This window comes from Choloepus didactylus, chromosome 10, assembly GCF_015220235.1.
Source record: "Choloepus didactylus isolate mChoDid1 chromosome 10, mChoDid1.pri, whole genome shotgun sequence".
Classification (NCBI taxonomy): Eukaryota; Metazoa; Chordata; class Mammalia; order Pilosa; family Megalonychidae; genus Choloepus; species Choloepus didactylus.
In genome coordinates this window covers 114,254,440-114,270,108 of record NC_051316.1, presented here as the reverse complement: position 1 = coordinate 114,270,108, position 15,669 = coordinate 114,254,440, and the positions used below count along the sequence as shown (strand labels likewise).

General features: G+C 39.9%; 1 protein-coding gene across 1 annotated transcript in view; it reads right to left on the bottom strand.

Annotated features, from left to right (window-relative positions):
* The window catches only part of CTNNAL1 (catenin alpha like 1), a 72,036-nt gene that overhangs the window by 40,030 nt on the left and 16,337 nt on the right, over positions 1-15,669 (bottom strand). Inside the window, exons 3-7 of the mRNA XM_037850884.1 lie at positions 11,884-12,071; positions 9,221-9,340; positions 4,578-4,667; positions 3,416-3,586; positions 793-993 (exon numbers count right to left, since the gene is read on the bottom strand). Of these exons, the coding sequence (XP_037706812.1) occupies positions 793-993; positions 3,416-3,586; positions 4,578-4,667; positions 9,221-9,340; positions 11,884-12,071 (770 nt within the window). The remainder of the gene's footprint in view (positions 1-792; positions 994-3,415; positions 3,587-4,577; positions 4,668-9,220; positions 9,341-11,883; positions 12,072-15,669) is intronic.

The following is a 15,669-nucleotide window of genomic DNA, read 5'->3' as shown; positions in this document are numbered from 1 at the left end:
TCCAGATTTGCTCTATCTATGCTTCATCTTGTGAACCATGTCAAATATTTTTCTGTAATAGCCTGGTTCTAAGAAATAAATAGGGTGCCAGAGACATATCTCAGGCCTCTGTTCCCTCTCAACAACAATTTTGGAATCCACCCTTTATGAGAGATTAGGTGTACACCTCCAATGCTGTCTACTTCCATCGGTCTTTACCACTCTTGGCCAAGTACCCTCCCATGTTTCAAGCACGCCAGTACCTTATTTAGGCTATTTACTAATCTTAGACCAGGATTCTGTGCAAGAGTGAAAAATCTTTTCCCTGCTAGCTGGCTCTACACTTGTCTTCATCTCATATAGACTTCTTTTCTAAAGTGTCATGTCTGTACATCAGCGGTCCTCAGAATTAAGAACTGTGCACCTCTGAATGGCTCTGGCAGCAGGACTCAGGTCCCAAGAACCCTAGGTAGGGGTCTACCCCTGCCCTTCACTGGGAAGAAACATTTTGGGGAGGAGTCTTCCAGAGATGAGTCTGGTGGGGGACTGCGAACAAAAGGTTGAACTAGTAGGGTGACAGTGGCACAGAATCCAGGCTGGGCAGGGTAAGATGCAAAGGGCCTGAACACATCAAATACTGTGAGTGCTAGACGGGAAGAGATTTTGGCCAACTAGGAGGGAAAGAAGGATGAGACTGCTTTGTCCATCCTGGACCAAATTCACACTCCTGGCAGTCATATTAGCTTCCACAGCCCTCAAAACTTTAGAGAAAAGCCATTATATGAGATTTACTTCGATAACAAAAGCTCTTACAGCTTGAATCCACACAGAAACCAACTGCTGCAGTTCTCTTCTCGCCTGCGCTGACAGTGCCAAGATGTGTTCTCTGTGCTCGTGGCTGGTGTAGGCAGAATCAGTAAAGTCTTCCGTACGCTCCAAGATGACTTCCAACATCATGGAAAAATTCTCTTTGGACTGAAAATAAAGATTCTCCCGAAGAGCGTCAATATTCATCTGAGAACAAAAAAGATGTACAACCACATGAGTTGATATGGCCACCAAACCAAAATGGGCTGTCATTTCTAGGAGCACCCAGGGAGGCCTTAGCAGTTTCATTTCCCTGTCTGAGGACTGCGGGGAAAGGCAGCCTCCAGTGACAACTACCTTCTCCACTAAGCCAGGAGGACACACTGCTTAACAGCCAGCATGGCCATGCAGAGCTGTATTCACTCTCATGGTTAACAGGATCACATTCCTATGAGATTAGGCAGTACTAAGGCAGAAAGAGCACCATCATGTAGCAACCGATCTGTGAAAAATGAACCAGCCTCTAGGGAAAGGATTTGCATCTAAGAAAATGCCTAGGCAAAGTTCTAGAAGGTATGTCACATCCAATTATGAATGTCACATCCAATCATGAATAAGTGCTGAGCCAGGAGGAGGGGTGTGGAAGGTGTGGAGTGTGAGAGGGGCTGGGAAAGCCATTAGCTTTCCCTTCACTGATTCATCAGCACTCTCTTAGCCACATATTCGTCCTCCTTCATTTTCTCTTATGTCCCCAACAGCACCTCCCTGAGCAAAAAACATCTTCTGCTTGATGGCCAATGTAATCTTTCTTAAACATAAATCTTCTGACTTTGCCACTTCCCTCTTACTGGCTTCTTGCCATCCATGGAATCAAGCTCAAACTTCCAGGCCTTGCCCTTACTTACCTCTCCAACATTCTATCTCACACATCCCATGACCCCAGACAACCTTTCGCTTCAGCCATACTGCACAGAGAGTTCCTTGGATGAGTGATGGACACATGTTCACTTGTGCACTCTTCCTTTCTCTTAGCTTTGGAAGCTATGCTTTGCCACTTCAACCTTATTTAACCTCCAGCCCATAAAATATGTTACAGACAACTTGACCAAAAGGCAGTAAGTGACACATGACTGTGGTCATAATGAACCTGATTGTAAGGACAGCTCTTTTAAAGTCCTTTCACAAATATGATTTGAAGTTAATTGTTATACATGGCTCATGAAAATACCAAGGTTCAGGAAGACCAAGAAGCCCTAGGGGAGTGCTTGCCCCCGCTATTTCCCTTGGCCATCAATCTGATAGTGCTCTACCCTAGATAGACGGGATTTTTTTTTAAGCTAGGAAATATGAGTAACAGTGAGGTATGGGTTTGACAATGAGGGTCTGAGAATTTAAACAGAATTAAAACATAAAAATCAGTTATGTTGACCATACACCATTCATGTTAAGGTTTTTGAGTTTCCGTTTAGATAGAATATATACACATTTTTAGGTGGAATCAGACTGGCATCATTTAAAAAAACCTAGATGTGTAAATTGAAAGGTCAAGGACTCTGGAATCAGAAAACCCTGGTTCAAGAGAAGGGTTCCACTGTTTACTAGCACTCCTCCTCCTCCTCCTCAAAAAAAAAAAAAAAAAAAAGTAATAGTATCTACCTAAAAAGATAGCTAGGGATTAAATGAGATTATATTTATTAAATGCTTGGCCCTTCCAAATAAATGTTCTTTCCATTACTTTCTTTTTCTTCTCCTGTTTCCTCTTAGACCTTCACACAACGAAAAGCCAAAGAGTGGGAAGAATATCAGCCAGGTCTCAGTCCTGTCTATTAGAGGTGGATAACCCTTCAGCACACTGGGCCTTCGTTCTCCCATCTGTCAAACGAGGGGGCTGTACTAGACAATTTCTCCCAGGGCCCTTCGGCTCAGAGACTGCTCTTTCCTAAAGGTTTCCCGGGGGCTTCTTCACCATTTCTCTGACTTCTGACAAGAAGTTCTGCTCTCAAAATGGAGTCAAACTGCCTGGTCTCAAATTCCAACTCTGGCATTTACCAGCCAGCAAGTAGCTTACTTTCTATTTCTCAGTGTCCTCAATGGTAAAGTGGGATGTTACCAAGAGCACTCACCTGATAGAGTCTGGTGAGGACTGCATGCAATCCTACATTTAAAGAACTCAGAAGAGGACCTGGCACTTAGTAAGTGCTCAAGAACTGTTAGTGTTAGTTAAATTAAAAATTTAATTCTCAATTATCATTAACACCACCACTATTCCTATAATCTCAAGGCTCCAGCCCCATAACACAAGGAAGAGCAGGAATTCTAGTATATGTGATTCCGTGCCTGTCATCATCCATGGATGATATGGCACTGCTCAAAAAAATGGGAAGAGAACACTCTCCTAAATGGATTACAAGAGACTACAAGTTAAACCACACAGCTAATAGTCAGGGTGGCTATTATAACCCAAGCCAAATGTTCCTGAACATTAGGTTTGTACATGGTAGCACTGTTTTAAGGAGACATACCTGCTTTTGTGATACATCTATTCTAAAATGTGCAAAAACATGGATACTACATATAAAGATGCTCCTTCAAAATGGAAGAAATCAGAATATACTTTCTCCATTCTTACCTTGAATTCTTTAATTCCAGTGAAAATACTGATAGATGAAATGTCAGTCTCTCCATTTGGTTTACAGTCAGTCACGATTTCAATTACCTTATCCAATGCCACCTTCATTCGGTCGAATACTCCTTCTTTGTTTTTATGGGCCGATTCACAGTTGGGATGCCTGAGACAGGTCTTCAAAAACATTTTAATTTTAATATTTTATCCATATCATAACACACAAAATCTGACACAGAACATGTCATGCTAATAAAAATGTTTCTTTACCCAAATCTCCTGGGTCCCTGGCTCACTCAGCTGCCTCTCCTCACTAAAAGTGGAAGCAGGATGAGTAAAAAGTGATAGCAAAGTTAAGTTAAAAACACAGAGTGCAAAACTATATCCTTATACTTCAATAATAAGTTCACTTAAAATTAAAAAAAAAAATCCTATTATCTTCATCATGAGTAAAACTATTTAAAAATGCTACCTTACTTGTGTAAGAACTAAAAAAAAAATGAGAAAAAATGAACAGAGATGATTTATGACTGTGGGTACATCTTTGACTTTTAAAAAAATGATGTAAATGAAAAACTCCTCAAGCCCAAGTGGGCTCCAGTGAATTCTCTGTTGTGGTTTCACCATCCTAGCTTAGAGTAAGTGCTCTGACCAGGAAAAGGCCCAAGAAATTCTAAACAATCTGCTAATGAGAGGCGACTAATCCATTCTTGAAATGTACCAATTTTCTGGCCAACTGCTGCTCGTCATGAAAAGCCCTTGGCTGATAATTTTGTTAAAAGCAGAATGAGGAATTAGAGGTCAGATGAATTCACAGCATAAAGAAACCAAGGGCTGGCGAAATACTCCACTGTTACTTAACAGATCCTAACCGGCCTCGCGTTCTCTAGCACATGTGGGGAGCAGAGACTGAGTCTGATGGGAGCCTGCCATGCCATCTTCTGCTCAGCTGCTCCATCAAAGGCAACTCATAGATTATGCACTCTCTAGAGTTGGGGAAGGAAGTTAGCATTCTTTCTAAAGAATAAGTGAGATTTAACTACTAGAACCCATCTGTCAAGTTATCACACTTTGATCTTTAAAAAAATATAAAAGATATAAATTAGATGCGTTTCATCAGGTCTTCTAATTCTTAATTTACAGCAAGATGAAAACAACCTCTCCTTACCTTTGAAGCTGTGAGAAGCATCATTGTACACTTTTCGAGAACTGCCCTGGCTGCTGCCATTTTTGCCTTTTTCTTTTCATCTCGCAAATCCTAAAAATGAAATACAATCACTGAGCAGTTTAGGATCATGTAAACAATTCAATTTATTGAAAAATCATTTACACAGCAATAACAGAGCTTAATTAACGAGGGGACTATAGTTTGTTAGTAGGACTACAAATTGGTACATTCCTCTTGAAAATCAAATAGGAAGTACAGATCAACAGTTTCAAATATGTTCACTCATGGCCCGTTAATTCTCCCTCTGGAAATCTACACCATGTAAATAAGAAAAAAAATTAGAAATCAATTTATATACCCCAAACTGCATTCATTCATAGCAGGTTAGAATCCTGAAAAATCAGAATGATCATTTAAGTAAAATGTGGCAAACCCACTTAACAGAATATCCTGTAGACATTTAAAATGATGTTTATAAAGAATGACATAATGGGAAAATACTTATCTAACATTGGTTAAGTGAAAAAAAAAATAAAGTTTTATAAAATGTCACTTCCTCCATCTAAATCCATCTACACAACACAAGTGGAAAAAAGCAGCACAGGAGGTCTCGGGGGGCGGGGGCTCCCTGTGCCTCCTGCCCCACGTAGACACACCCAATTCCTCACCGCCATCAGCCACCCTAGGCCCTCCTTAGGGAAGGGTGACCCATTTATCGAGCACCTATTAGCTATCATTTCCTTCAAAACAGAAGCTTAGAAGTCAATTATTTCAGAGATCATATCTGATTAATACCATCGAACTGCTTATTCATCTCAATATGAGGTCTTGTGTCCTAAACTTAACCAATATACTCTTCTGAAATGTTCCTAAGATGTTTCTCAGGTATATAATTTTCCACAACTAGATTATGAACTCTGAAGCAAGCCCCGTATTTAAATTTTATTTTAGTTTAGTTTCTCTTCATAGAACCCTCACTAGAATACGTGTTGTCCCAGAAGTTTCTCAAATATTGCTGACCAAATCTAGAACAGAATACTCTAATAATAACCTGGTCACTATCATCTAAATGAGAGATCAGCAAACATTTTCAACAAAAGGCCAGAGAGTAAATATTTTAGTCTTTCTGGCCATATGGTCTTTGTCGCTAACTACTTGGTCCTGCCATTACAGCATGAAAACTGCCTAGACAATGTGCACATGAGTCTGGGTTCCAATAAAACTTTATTTATGGAGAACTGAAATTTGAAATACATAAATTGTCACGTTTCAGGAAACAGTCATCTTTTTAAATTTTTTTCCCCAACAATTTGAAAACATGAAAATCATTCTCAGCTCACGAGTTGTAGAAAAAAAGGTGGCGGGCCAGATTTGGCCCACAGGATGTAGTTTGCTGATACTAATTTAAATAATCAAAATAAATAGATTTTGGAAAAGTCTGGTGTGCCAGTTTGAATGTACTGTGTCCCCCAAACGCCATTATCTTTGATCTAGTCTTGTGGGGCAGACATTTTGGTGCTGATTACATTTGCTTGGAATGTGCCCCACCCAGCTGTGGGTGATGACTCTGATGAGATATTCCAACGGAGACATGGCCCCGCCCATTCAGGGTGGGCCTTGATCAGTGGAGCCATATAACTGAGCTGACTCAAAGAGAAGGAACTCAGTGAGGCTGTGAGTGACGTTTTGAAGAGGAGCAAGCTTGCTAGAGAGGAACATCCTGGGAGAAAGCCATTTTGAAACCAGAACTTTGGAGCAGGCGCCAGCCACGTGCCTTCCCAGCTAATAGAGGTTTTCCGGACGCCATTGGCCATCCTCCAGTGAAGGTACCCGATTACTGATGTGTTACCTTGGACACTTTATAGCCTTAAGACTGTAACTGTGTAGCCAAATAAACCCCCTTTTATAAAAGCCAATCCATCTCTGGTGTTTTGCATTCTGCAGCATTAGCAAACTAGAACATCTGGTTTCTCTATACATCCTTTTTTTATCATATCACCTTCTCTTTCAGAGCTCTTCTACTTTCCATCCCAACAGCTACTACCACAGTTCGGGCCCTCATAATCTCTCACATCATCCTCCACATTGCTTCCAGATCAACCCTCTAAAACACAAACCTGATTATGTCATTATCCTGTTAGAACCCCTTTCCTATTATCTCTAACACTACAAGATGAAGTCCAAATTTCTTAACATAACACACAAGTCCTTTCATGATCTAGCCTCTGCCCACCTACCTCTCCAGCTACTCTCCACGGGCACTCTACTTTAGTCTACTTAAACCACTTCAGGTTCCCAGTTTCCTATGTACCACGCCTCACTCATAAGAATGAAAACCCTCCCATGTGAAACTTGACTTTCTTCTTTGCCAAATCCTTGAAAGGTAAAGATTTTAAAAATGTGGGTCAATGTTGTAAGAATCATTTTAACATTTGTTTTACCTAAATCACTGAAGAGAAGCTCTTGTTTAGGAAATTACATGCCCTATTGATGGAACTTTTGAACTTCACTTACTAAAGGCTGGCCAAAAGCACTTTGTAGACATTCTCTCTCTACTTGCACAAACTAGAATCTTTGCGCTTTGCCTTTGGCATTTTATTTAGGGTGCTAGCTGAGTTATATTATTCATTAATTTCATTTATCATTCATTCAAAATTATTGAGCCCCTATCATGTGCTAGGCACTATGCTAACCACCAAGAACACAAGCGTGAGTGTGATATACATGAAATTTTCAGTTTGAAAAACAAAGTCCAAGAAATGAAATAGTGTGCGTGTGCACGTGTGTATCGTACACTTCAGAGGCAGAGGGGGAAACGTGTGGCACTAAGGAGAAATGATAAGTTCTAATTTAGTTTTGTTTTTCCCTTGAAAAGGAAGATTCAGAATGTTCTGGAGAACAAGTAATCATCTTTCTGAGCAATTAATACTGAAAGCACCAGGGAGGAGGAGCCACTAAGACCACAACTGCTGAGGGCAAGAATGTCGTGCCTGGGAGGGGGACTGTACGCTGTGGGGACAGGGACTACATCTCCTCCACCCTCTGTGGGCAGGAACAATCTCAAGGGCATGTATGTCATTTTTAAACTCTAGATGTAATCTGTAGAGTGGATATTTATCACAGTGTTCTGTTCATTCAACCACTTCCCTAGTTGTGCCAGCAATATCTGTAAATGGGTAACACTGGCTATCAAGTATGAAATAGTGTCCCAGGACCCTAGATGGGGCCAATGTACATTCAGGCAGTAGAGTCTAGCAAGTAAAAGAATTGCCTGGCTGCATGCCCCAGCCCTGCCAAATATAATAGCTATAAAATAACATTTACAGTACTACTACTAATAATAGTAAGTACTTCTTGCCAAACAACCTGCATTTGATGAGTTACATTTAAAAAACATGATCTCTCTTCAACTAATGAGCACAAAAGTTTTAAAATACTGGATCATAACCTTAAAAGAATGGAAAAAATAAAAGTTCTCCAAATCAAATTCTTAACTATAAACCAAACTAATGGTGAAAGTTTCCCAGTTATCTCCAGAGGCAGAAGAGAATACTGGAGAAAGCTTAACTGAAGTATGGTGGCTTCAGAATCTATGAATGATACCAAGCTTGCTCAAGTGATGAAGAAATGGTAGATAATCAGTTGCTATTATAGAAATATTCAACTAATAATTTTTATATGGGGGAAGAGAGGAAGAGAACCTCAAAGAGAAGGAACAAAAAGAAAAACTATTTTATGAAGAATGATACCTACAGAACAGAAAATGAAACAATAAGATGTCAATAAGACAGTCTGGGTATTAGAGACCATCGCCACTTTCCAGGCCAATATCCACCTCCCAACTGCACCTGCAATACGGAAAGTTCCTTACCAAATCTAAGGGGATAGGCCTGTGGAACTATACCAAGAGCATCTCAAGAAATAATACCCCAACAAGGAAAAGTCAATCCTGCATACAGTCTGGTCTTCCAACTCCCTAAATTTAGGAGCTTATAGTCTGAATTAGGGAATAGACCCAAGAAGAACTAATATCATGGTGGAGTTTGAAAAATTCAGGCTTTCGAATCAGATATAACAATTCACTTTGCTAGCAAGGTGACTATGGGAAAGTTAATTATCTTCTCAGGTTAAGATTCCTCAAGTGTTAAATAGTAATAACAATCCTACTTTACGGGGAATTTGAGAATTCAATGAAATCATGGATATTAAGTACCTGGCACACAAATGCACATAAATAATGGCTTTGGTTATTACTATTAATCTAATGTGGTAAGAATAGTAACATAAAAATACTATAAGAATACATATGATGACTCTGTTTATTTGTCTGAGCCCTGGTAGAAGAGTCAAACCAAAGCTTCATGAAGTAGGAAGTTCTCAGGTTGGCTTTGGAGAGCTAGTATAACCTTTTCCAATGTCTGGCAGGAACTTAAGTATTATATATGTACACACACACACACACACAAAAAAAATCCCACATACAGATCTTACTTCATCCTGGCTTATTTATGAAAGGCTTTTAAGGCAAAGGTTTTAGATTTAATATGCAAAGAAGGCAATTCAAATGATCCCAAAGATCACACGTCCACCAAATTGAAAAGTCTGCATTTATCTGAAGATTTTAAAATGTGGTAAATACATACATTTTGTCTATCTCCAGTTAGGTGTGCAAACTCCACCATTTCATTTCCAAATTGACTGAATATTTGGACAAACTCTTGAAAGCTATTCACTTTCTCTAGTCTTTCCATAGTTGCAAGAACCTGCAAAAGAGAGAATATTATTTGATTACAAAGGTGATAGATGTGAAAGAGACTGAGATCTGCAAGGTTGAACAAAGAAGAAAGGGAAATTGTAAATTCTGGGGGAAAGCCAAGAAGGAGGAGCCAGAAAAGAAGACAGAGAAGGAGGGGCTCAGACAAGCAGAAGCAGATTCAAAGGATAAAATCTTCTAGGGAATGATTTAGTTTTTTAGGATGGGGAGACTTGGGCTTATTTGGGAGTAAAAAGGAAAGAGAATAAACTAAATAACAAAACATACAAAAGCAGAGATAATTTATGTAGTTTAGTCTGGAGAAGGTATGAAAGGGCAGGACTAAAGTAACCAAATCTTCAGAGAACTAGGAAGGGGGAGGTGATAAATGACGATAATGGAAGCTTTAAGGTTTAGTGAAACAGAATCGGAGGAGTTCGGTTCTTCTCAGCCAAGTGGAAGGAAGGCCATTTGCAGGGGAAGGGCTTAAAAGGAAGGTTTGGGGCTAAAGGAACAAGAAAAGTTTGGATCAGCCAGGAATTGCCTGTGCTGAATAAATGAACTGTCAAAAGCTCATGCAGTCAGGGGTGAATACAGCATGAATCTGTAATAAAGCCAACAGATATTACGTGTTCTTCTGACTCTTAAAGTAAAGGGATGTGAAATCTATTTTCAAATAACTTTCCTCTAAAATAACAGTACTGGATTAATTTTAGTCAAAACCAAGATAGGTAAAGAAAAGACAGATATCCTGTGTTTACTTATCTTTAATGAGGATATGACAGATGTTTGGCAAGTTAATCTGCCCTGGAAGCTTAGGAAGTCAGGCAACGAAAACAGAGAAGGCAGATCACCAGCTCTGAGCAGAGCCTCCATCTTCCAAAGAGAGGATGATGTTTTCTTTCCTCTAGGACTGCCTGATTCACCTCTCTTTTCTTCTTCAAACTTATACTTTGTTTTCCTTTTGTTGTGGTAACATATGAATATAACATAAATTTTGCCACCTTAACCATTTAACAAGTATACAATTCAGCAGCATTAATTTACAATGTTGGGCTACCATCACCACCTTCCATTACCGAAACTTTTTCCTTCTCCTCTCCCCTGACAGAAACCCTACCCCAGCCCTTGGTAATCTCTAATCTACTTCCTGTCTCTGTGAATTTGCTTATGCTAGATATTTCATATAAGTGGGATCATACAATATTTGTCCTTTTGTGTCTGGCTTATTACACTTGGCATGTGTTCTGGTTTGCTAATGCTGCTGGAATGCAAAATACCAGAGATGGATTGGCTGTTATAAAGGGGGTTTATTTGGTTGCGAAGTTACAGTCTTAAGGTCATAAATTGTCCAAAGTAAGGCATCAACACAGGGTACCTTCACTGAAGGATGGCCAATGGTGTCCAAAAATCTTAGTTAGCTGCGATCTGCTTACTCCAAGCTGCATTTCAAAATGGTGTTCTCTAAAATGTCAGTGAGAGCTTCCAACAGCCATCTTCAAAATATGTCTCTCAGCTGCAGCTAGCTATGAGCTCCCTCTGTCTGAGCTTTTATAGGGCTCCAGTGAACTAATCAAGGCCCATGATGAATGGGCGGGGCCACACCTCCATGGAAATTATCTAATCAGAGTTATCACCCACAGTTGGGTAGGTCACATCTCCACGGAAACAACCTAATCAGAAGGTTTCAATCCAAGCAACAAGTCTGCCCCCACAAGACTGCATTAAAGAATATGGCTTTCTGGGGACATAATACATCCAAACTAGCACAGCATGTTTTCAAGGTTCATCCAAATTGTAGCATGTATCAGAACTCCATGCCTTTTTATGGCTGAATAGTCAAACTTACACCTTCTGATTCGTTCAATGCTCATCAGGTAGTTTTCCCCTCAAACCCTCCTGGGAAACCCCTTCCCTGACTCATTCTGCTCCTCTTGGTCTAGGGAATTATCCAGGGAAAGAAGTGATTGTGCATGCCCTGGGTTCCCAGATGACCACCACTACTCTCTGAGGGACTGGAAGAGTTCTGGACTAGAAGAGCTTAAATCCATTCTCCAGTTTTGTGATCATGTGATACTATTTAGGGACTCTGCATAAAGAAATTTTGTAGCTGTGGATAATTATGAATTTGGTTTTAGGTGGTTGAATTTTTCTTCTTGCACTTATAAATTGTTACTCTGACTTTAAAAATGAAAGGTACTGAGGAACTTAGGATTTTTATCAACTAGGTTGCTACTACATGCCTTATAATGGTGCTCAGCTTTTCTTCCTGAATTTTGTACGCATGAAAAGATTTTACCCACAAGCCTCAATAAGAAGACGATGATTTTCTGAGTAGAAACATTTTCTTGCACCCAAAAGTGTAGGGGCATAATACATACATCATTTAGGGATTACAGGTGTAGAAGAGAGACCACTTTTACACTGCAGGCAATTGCAGTTATAAACAATTATAATAGACAAGCATTGCCAAATTACCTGTAAATAACCTAGAAAACACTTCTTGAACAACCCTGTAAGACACAAGTATAGAAATACCAGGGAGGTAAGCACCTTATTTCTCGATGTTATTATCTGCTTAATGACCACTCGGTCTGCCAGCAAGAGCACCTTCGTCACCGAAGAAAGAAGTAACCTTGCAGCCTTTACAACTCCTGTTTTGTCTGTAAAAATTGTGATCCGGACATCAGATTCTGGATGATTCAAGTTGGTTACATCTGTAAGTGCTGCAATGGTTTCTCCTACCAAGGAAGGAAAGGGGGAAAGTTAAGTTAGGAGTAGGACACACTTAAGTTAAAATCCAGACTATTCTCTAATCTTGAAGGTAGTGTGCACAACGGGGAGAGCCTTGGACTCTGGAGTTTCCTTCAGTAAAAAGAAACATCTCCTCCCTGAAGAGCAGAGAGATTATCATATGAGGCTTTCTAATGACAAAATAATAGCACATTCTTAAGAACTGTGACAAATTTTTGTCAAAATTTTGACAAAATGTCAGTTTGAAAAATATTATACCTTTTTGCTTCTAGTGGTATGGCAAACTACACAGTCTAAAAAGCCTCCTGCTTTCTAAGACGGTAAGAGAAATCCCAGGAGCCAAAAACCAAAGAAGAACCTAAAAACCAGAGCAGTAAGCAGGCCTGGAGGCTTTGGCTGTGAAGGGAGCAAAAGACATTGCCAATCTCCACAATCCAAGGGGACTTTGGTTTTCATGGGTACTTAGGGAGAGAAGACAAGGCTTTGGCCCCAAAGGGCTACATCCTCAGTGAAAAGGGGGCCTGAAAAGAATTCATTCACAGGCAAAGGGAAACATTAAGGAAGCTTATCTGTAGGTCAGGCTGTGGGCTCTGGGTGGGGAAACAAAACAAAGCAAAAGCTTCCCTCTTGAGAAGTCAAGCCACAGGCCAACTCTCACTTAGGTCTGTGGTTTGAATTTATACTTCTTATGATGCCCAGGATAAACCATTCTACCAAATGGACTCCCAATCCTCTAGGAAAATTCTATTCCTCCTCTTTTGACTTCTATTATAGCAACAATCCATCAATAAAACAATACCAATGTTTGTTCTCCTCACATACGAAACCAGGCTATATTTTTCTTGGAACCTCTTAACTGGTTAATTTAATACAATTTTAAACAAAATAAACTTTAAATCTTCTGATGATGTTCAAGGTAATATTTTAGGTTCTAAATAAACCCGTGTGTATAATGGATTGGTTTTTCCTATGAAAGCCCTCTTGTCAATACAGTTTGTTATACACCCACTACAATGTACCAGCCCATAGGCTAAGGATTGTGAGTAAATGTATTTGAATTTTAAGAGACAGAGCACAGGGTGTGACATGATGGAAGTTAAGATTTAGGAAGATAAGTCTGGTGGGAGCATACAAAATGAACTAGAGAGGAGAGACTTACAGGCACGCTACTAACCAGGCAGATATTTCAATTGTGGGTCCTGACTAGGGTATAAGGACCTTACTAGGATATTAGCCACAGGAATAAAAAAGTAGATGAGGAAAGGAAATATAAAATTAGTGCCTGACCAGTGATAAGAAAGAAAGGAAGAGTAGAAAAATGGCCTCAAGGTTGTGAACCTAAGTCACTTAAAGAAAACTGAAAGGGCATGGGAAAGGAAGGAGGTGATAAATTTAGTTTCAGATAGCAGGAGATTGAAATGCCACAGGAGTATCCAGTAGATAAGTGACTAGATACAGATTGGTAATACAGATCTGTCGATCACCTATCTAAGGCAACAGCTGAAGCTCTACCAAGAGATGAGTCTGCAGTAGCCAGCCTCCAGGGTGGCTCCCAATGATCCCTGCCTACTAGTATTCACATCCTGTGTTGTCCCCTCCCACACTGTACAGGGTTGGTACCACAGAAGTGATGGCATGGTATAACAGACACTGAGGCAGCCATCTTGGTTCTCTCTTTCTGAGGGAAGCCAGGTGCCTTGTTGTAAGCAGCCCTCAGGAAGACAGGCCAACACGGCAAGGAACCAAGGCCTCCAGCCAAAAGCCAGCAAGGAAATACGACCTGCCAACAACCATGTGAGGGAGCCTGGAAGCAGATCCTACAGCCCAGACAAGCCTTCAGATAACCGCAGACCCAGGTGACAGCTTGACTGAAACCTCATGAAAGACCCTGTGAGCAAACCACCCAGTGAAACCACTCCCTGATTCCTGACCCGCAGAAACTGTGTGAGATAATAAATGTTTGTGGTTTTAGGTTACTAAGTTTAGGTAAATCTGTTACATAGCAATAGATAACTAATAAAATGTCTATGGCAAAAGATATAGAGAAAGAAGAGCTTAGAACTAAATCTTAATGCTCAAAGAAAGGAAGGAGGAAAAGTTAGTTTGAATTCTATCAGCAAAAGCTGAAAGGATAAAAATGTTTTCTCTGAAGCTCTGGAAAATGTTACTTTTTCTGTAATCTCAATCACCAAAGATGTTACATATGAGCCTGCCTATATGGTATTATTTAACTTCTTTTTTCTGACTAAACCCCAGGCATTTAGCTCATAAATATGTGGGATGGTAACATTTGGTCCGTTCTACCAACATGGCCAAACACTTCCTTAACTTTATAAGGTTCTTCATGGTGTAGTCTGTTCAGAAATTAGTTTCCTGAAAAAGTCACAAAACTGTCCTATTACTTCATAGTTGTTTTTAATTTGTTATATCCAACTAGCCAACGTTGTGTCTTAATGCAAAAACCCAAAGTCAAAGTCAAATATTAATTATGCTCTCATATGAAATATACACCTTGGCTAGGAAGCCAAGTAAAAAGTAAAAACTTTTACAGAGTTCAACACAGGGAAAAAAAAATAATAATGACAGCTAATATTTATTGAGCACTAACTATGGGCCAAATGCATACATGTGTTATATCAAACCACCTCTATAAACACTAACACTATCCCCATTTAACAGATGAGAAAACTGAGGTTTAATAGTTAATAGTTTGCCCAATGTCACACCGCTAGAAGTGGAAGAGCTTGGACTGAAATCCAGACAACTTGACTCCAAGGTCCTCGTTCATTATCAATACTTTATATTATTCCCTCAAATGAATGCTAAATTGTCCAGAGAAGAAAATGATTACTGTGGGTTGAGTGGGCTAGAAACATTTCAGGAATGATTCAAGCTAAGTTTTAAATCTCTAAATGTTAAGAAAAAACAAGGGTTGCCATGCCATTCAACTCCCAGGGATGCCATTCTCACACTGTTACATGAATGACTACAGGAAGGGGTTCTCAAGGGGGGAAAGGGCACTTTACAAGGGGAGAGATGACACATGGAACCCACACCACGGATGGTCTCCGTAAGACTCCATCTCTGGAGGCTCCTGGGCTTACAGGACTGTGCATTGTACCTTGGTCTACTGGAACTTAGGTCAGTGTATCACGTCCTCTTCCCGCACCCCACACTGAGCACAGGGCCACTCTACAAGGCCAGTAAGGCGAGTAGGGCTCAGGTTACTCTTTCAATTAAAAAAAAAAAACAAAAACAACTTACTCTTGGTTTGAATCAAGGGTTGTTGTAAGAAACAGTAGTAAGAGAAGACCATCTTTCCATTTTTTTGTTGAATTGCCCCTTACATTATGTAATATCCATTGCATAAGTGCCCACACAATAATTTAGTGCCAGGAAAAAAAACTCTCTTCTCCTGACAAGCTGGTTGGTTTCCTTTCAACAATGAGAATTATATAACCCTTGTTTCCCACATTTTTGTCTTGGCTGCCAGGAAGTGCAAAGATAAATTTCATGCTTAGAGGAACAATGTTGGCCAAAGCTTCTAGTATATTTATTTTCATCTCCCATTTTACTGCTTTTATT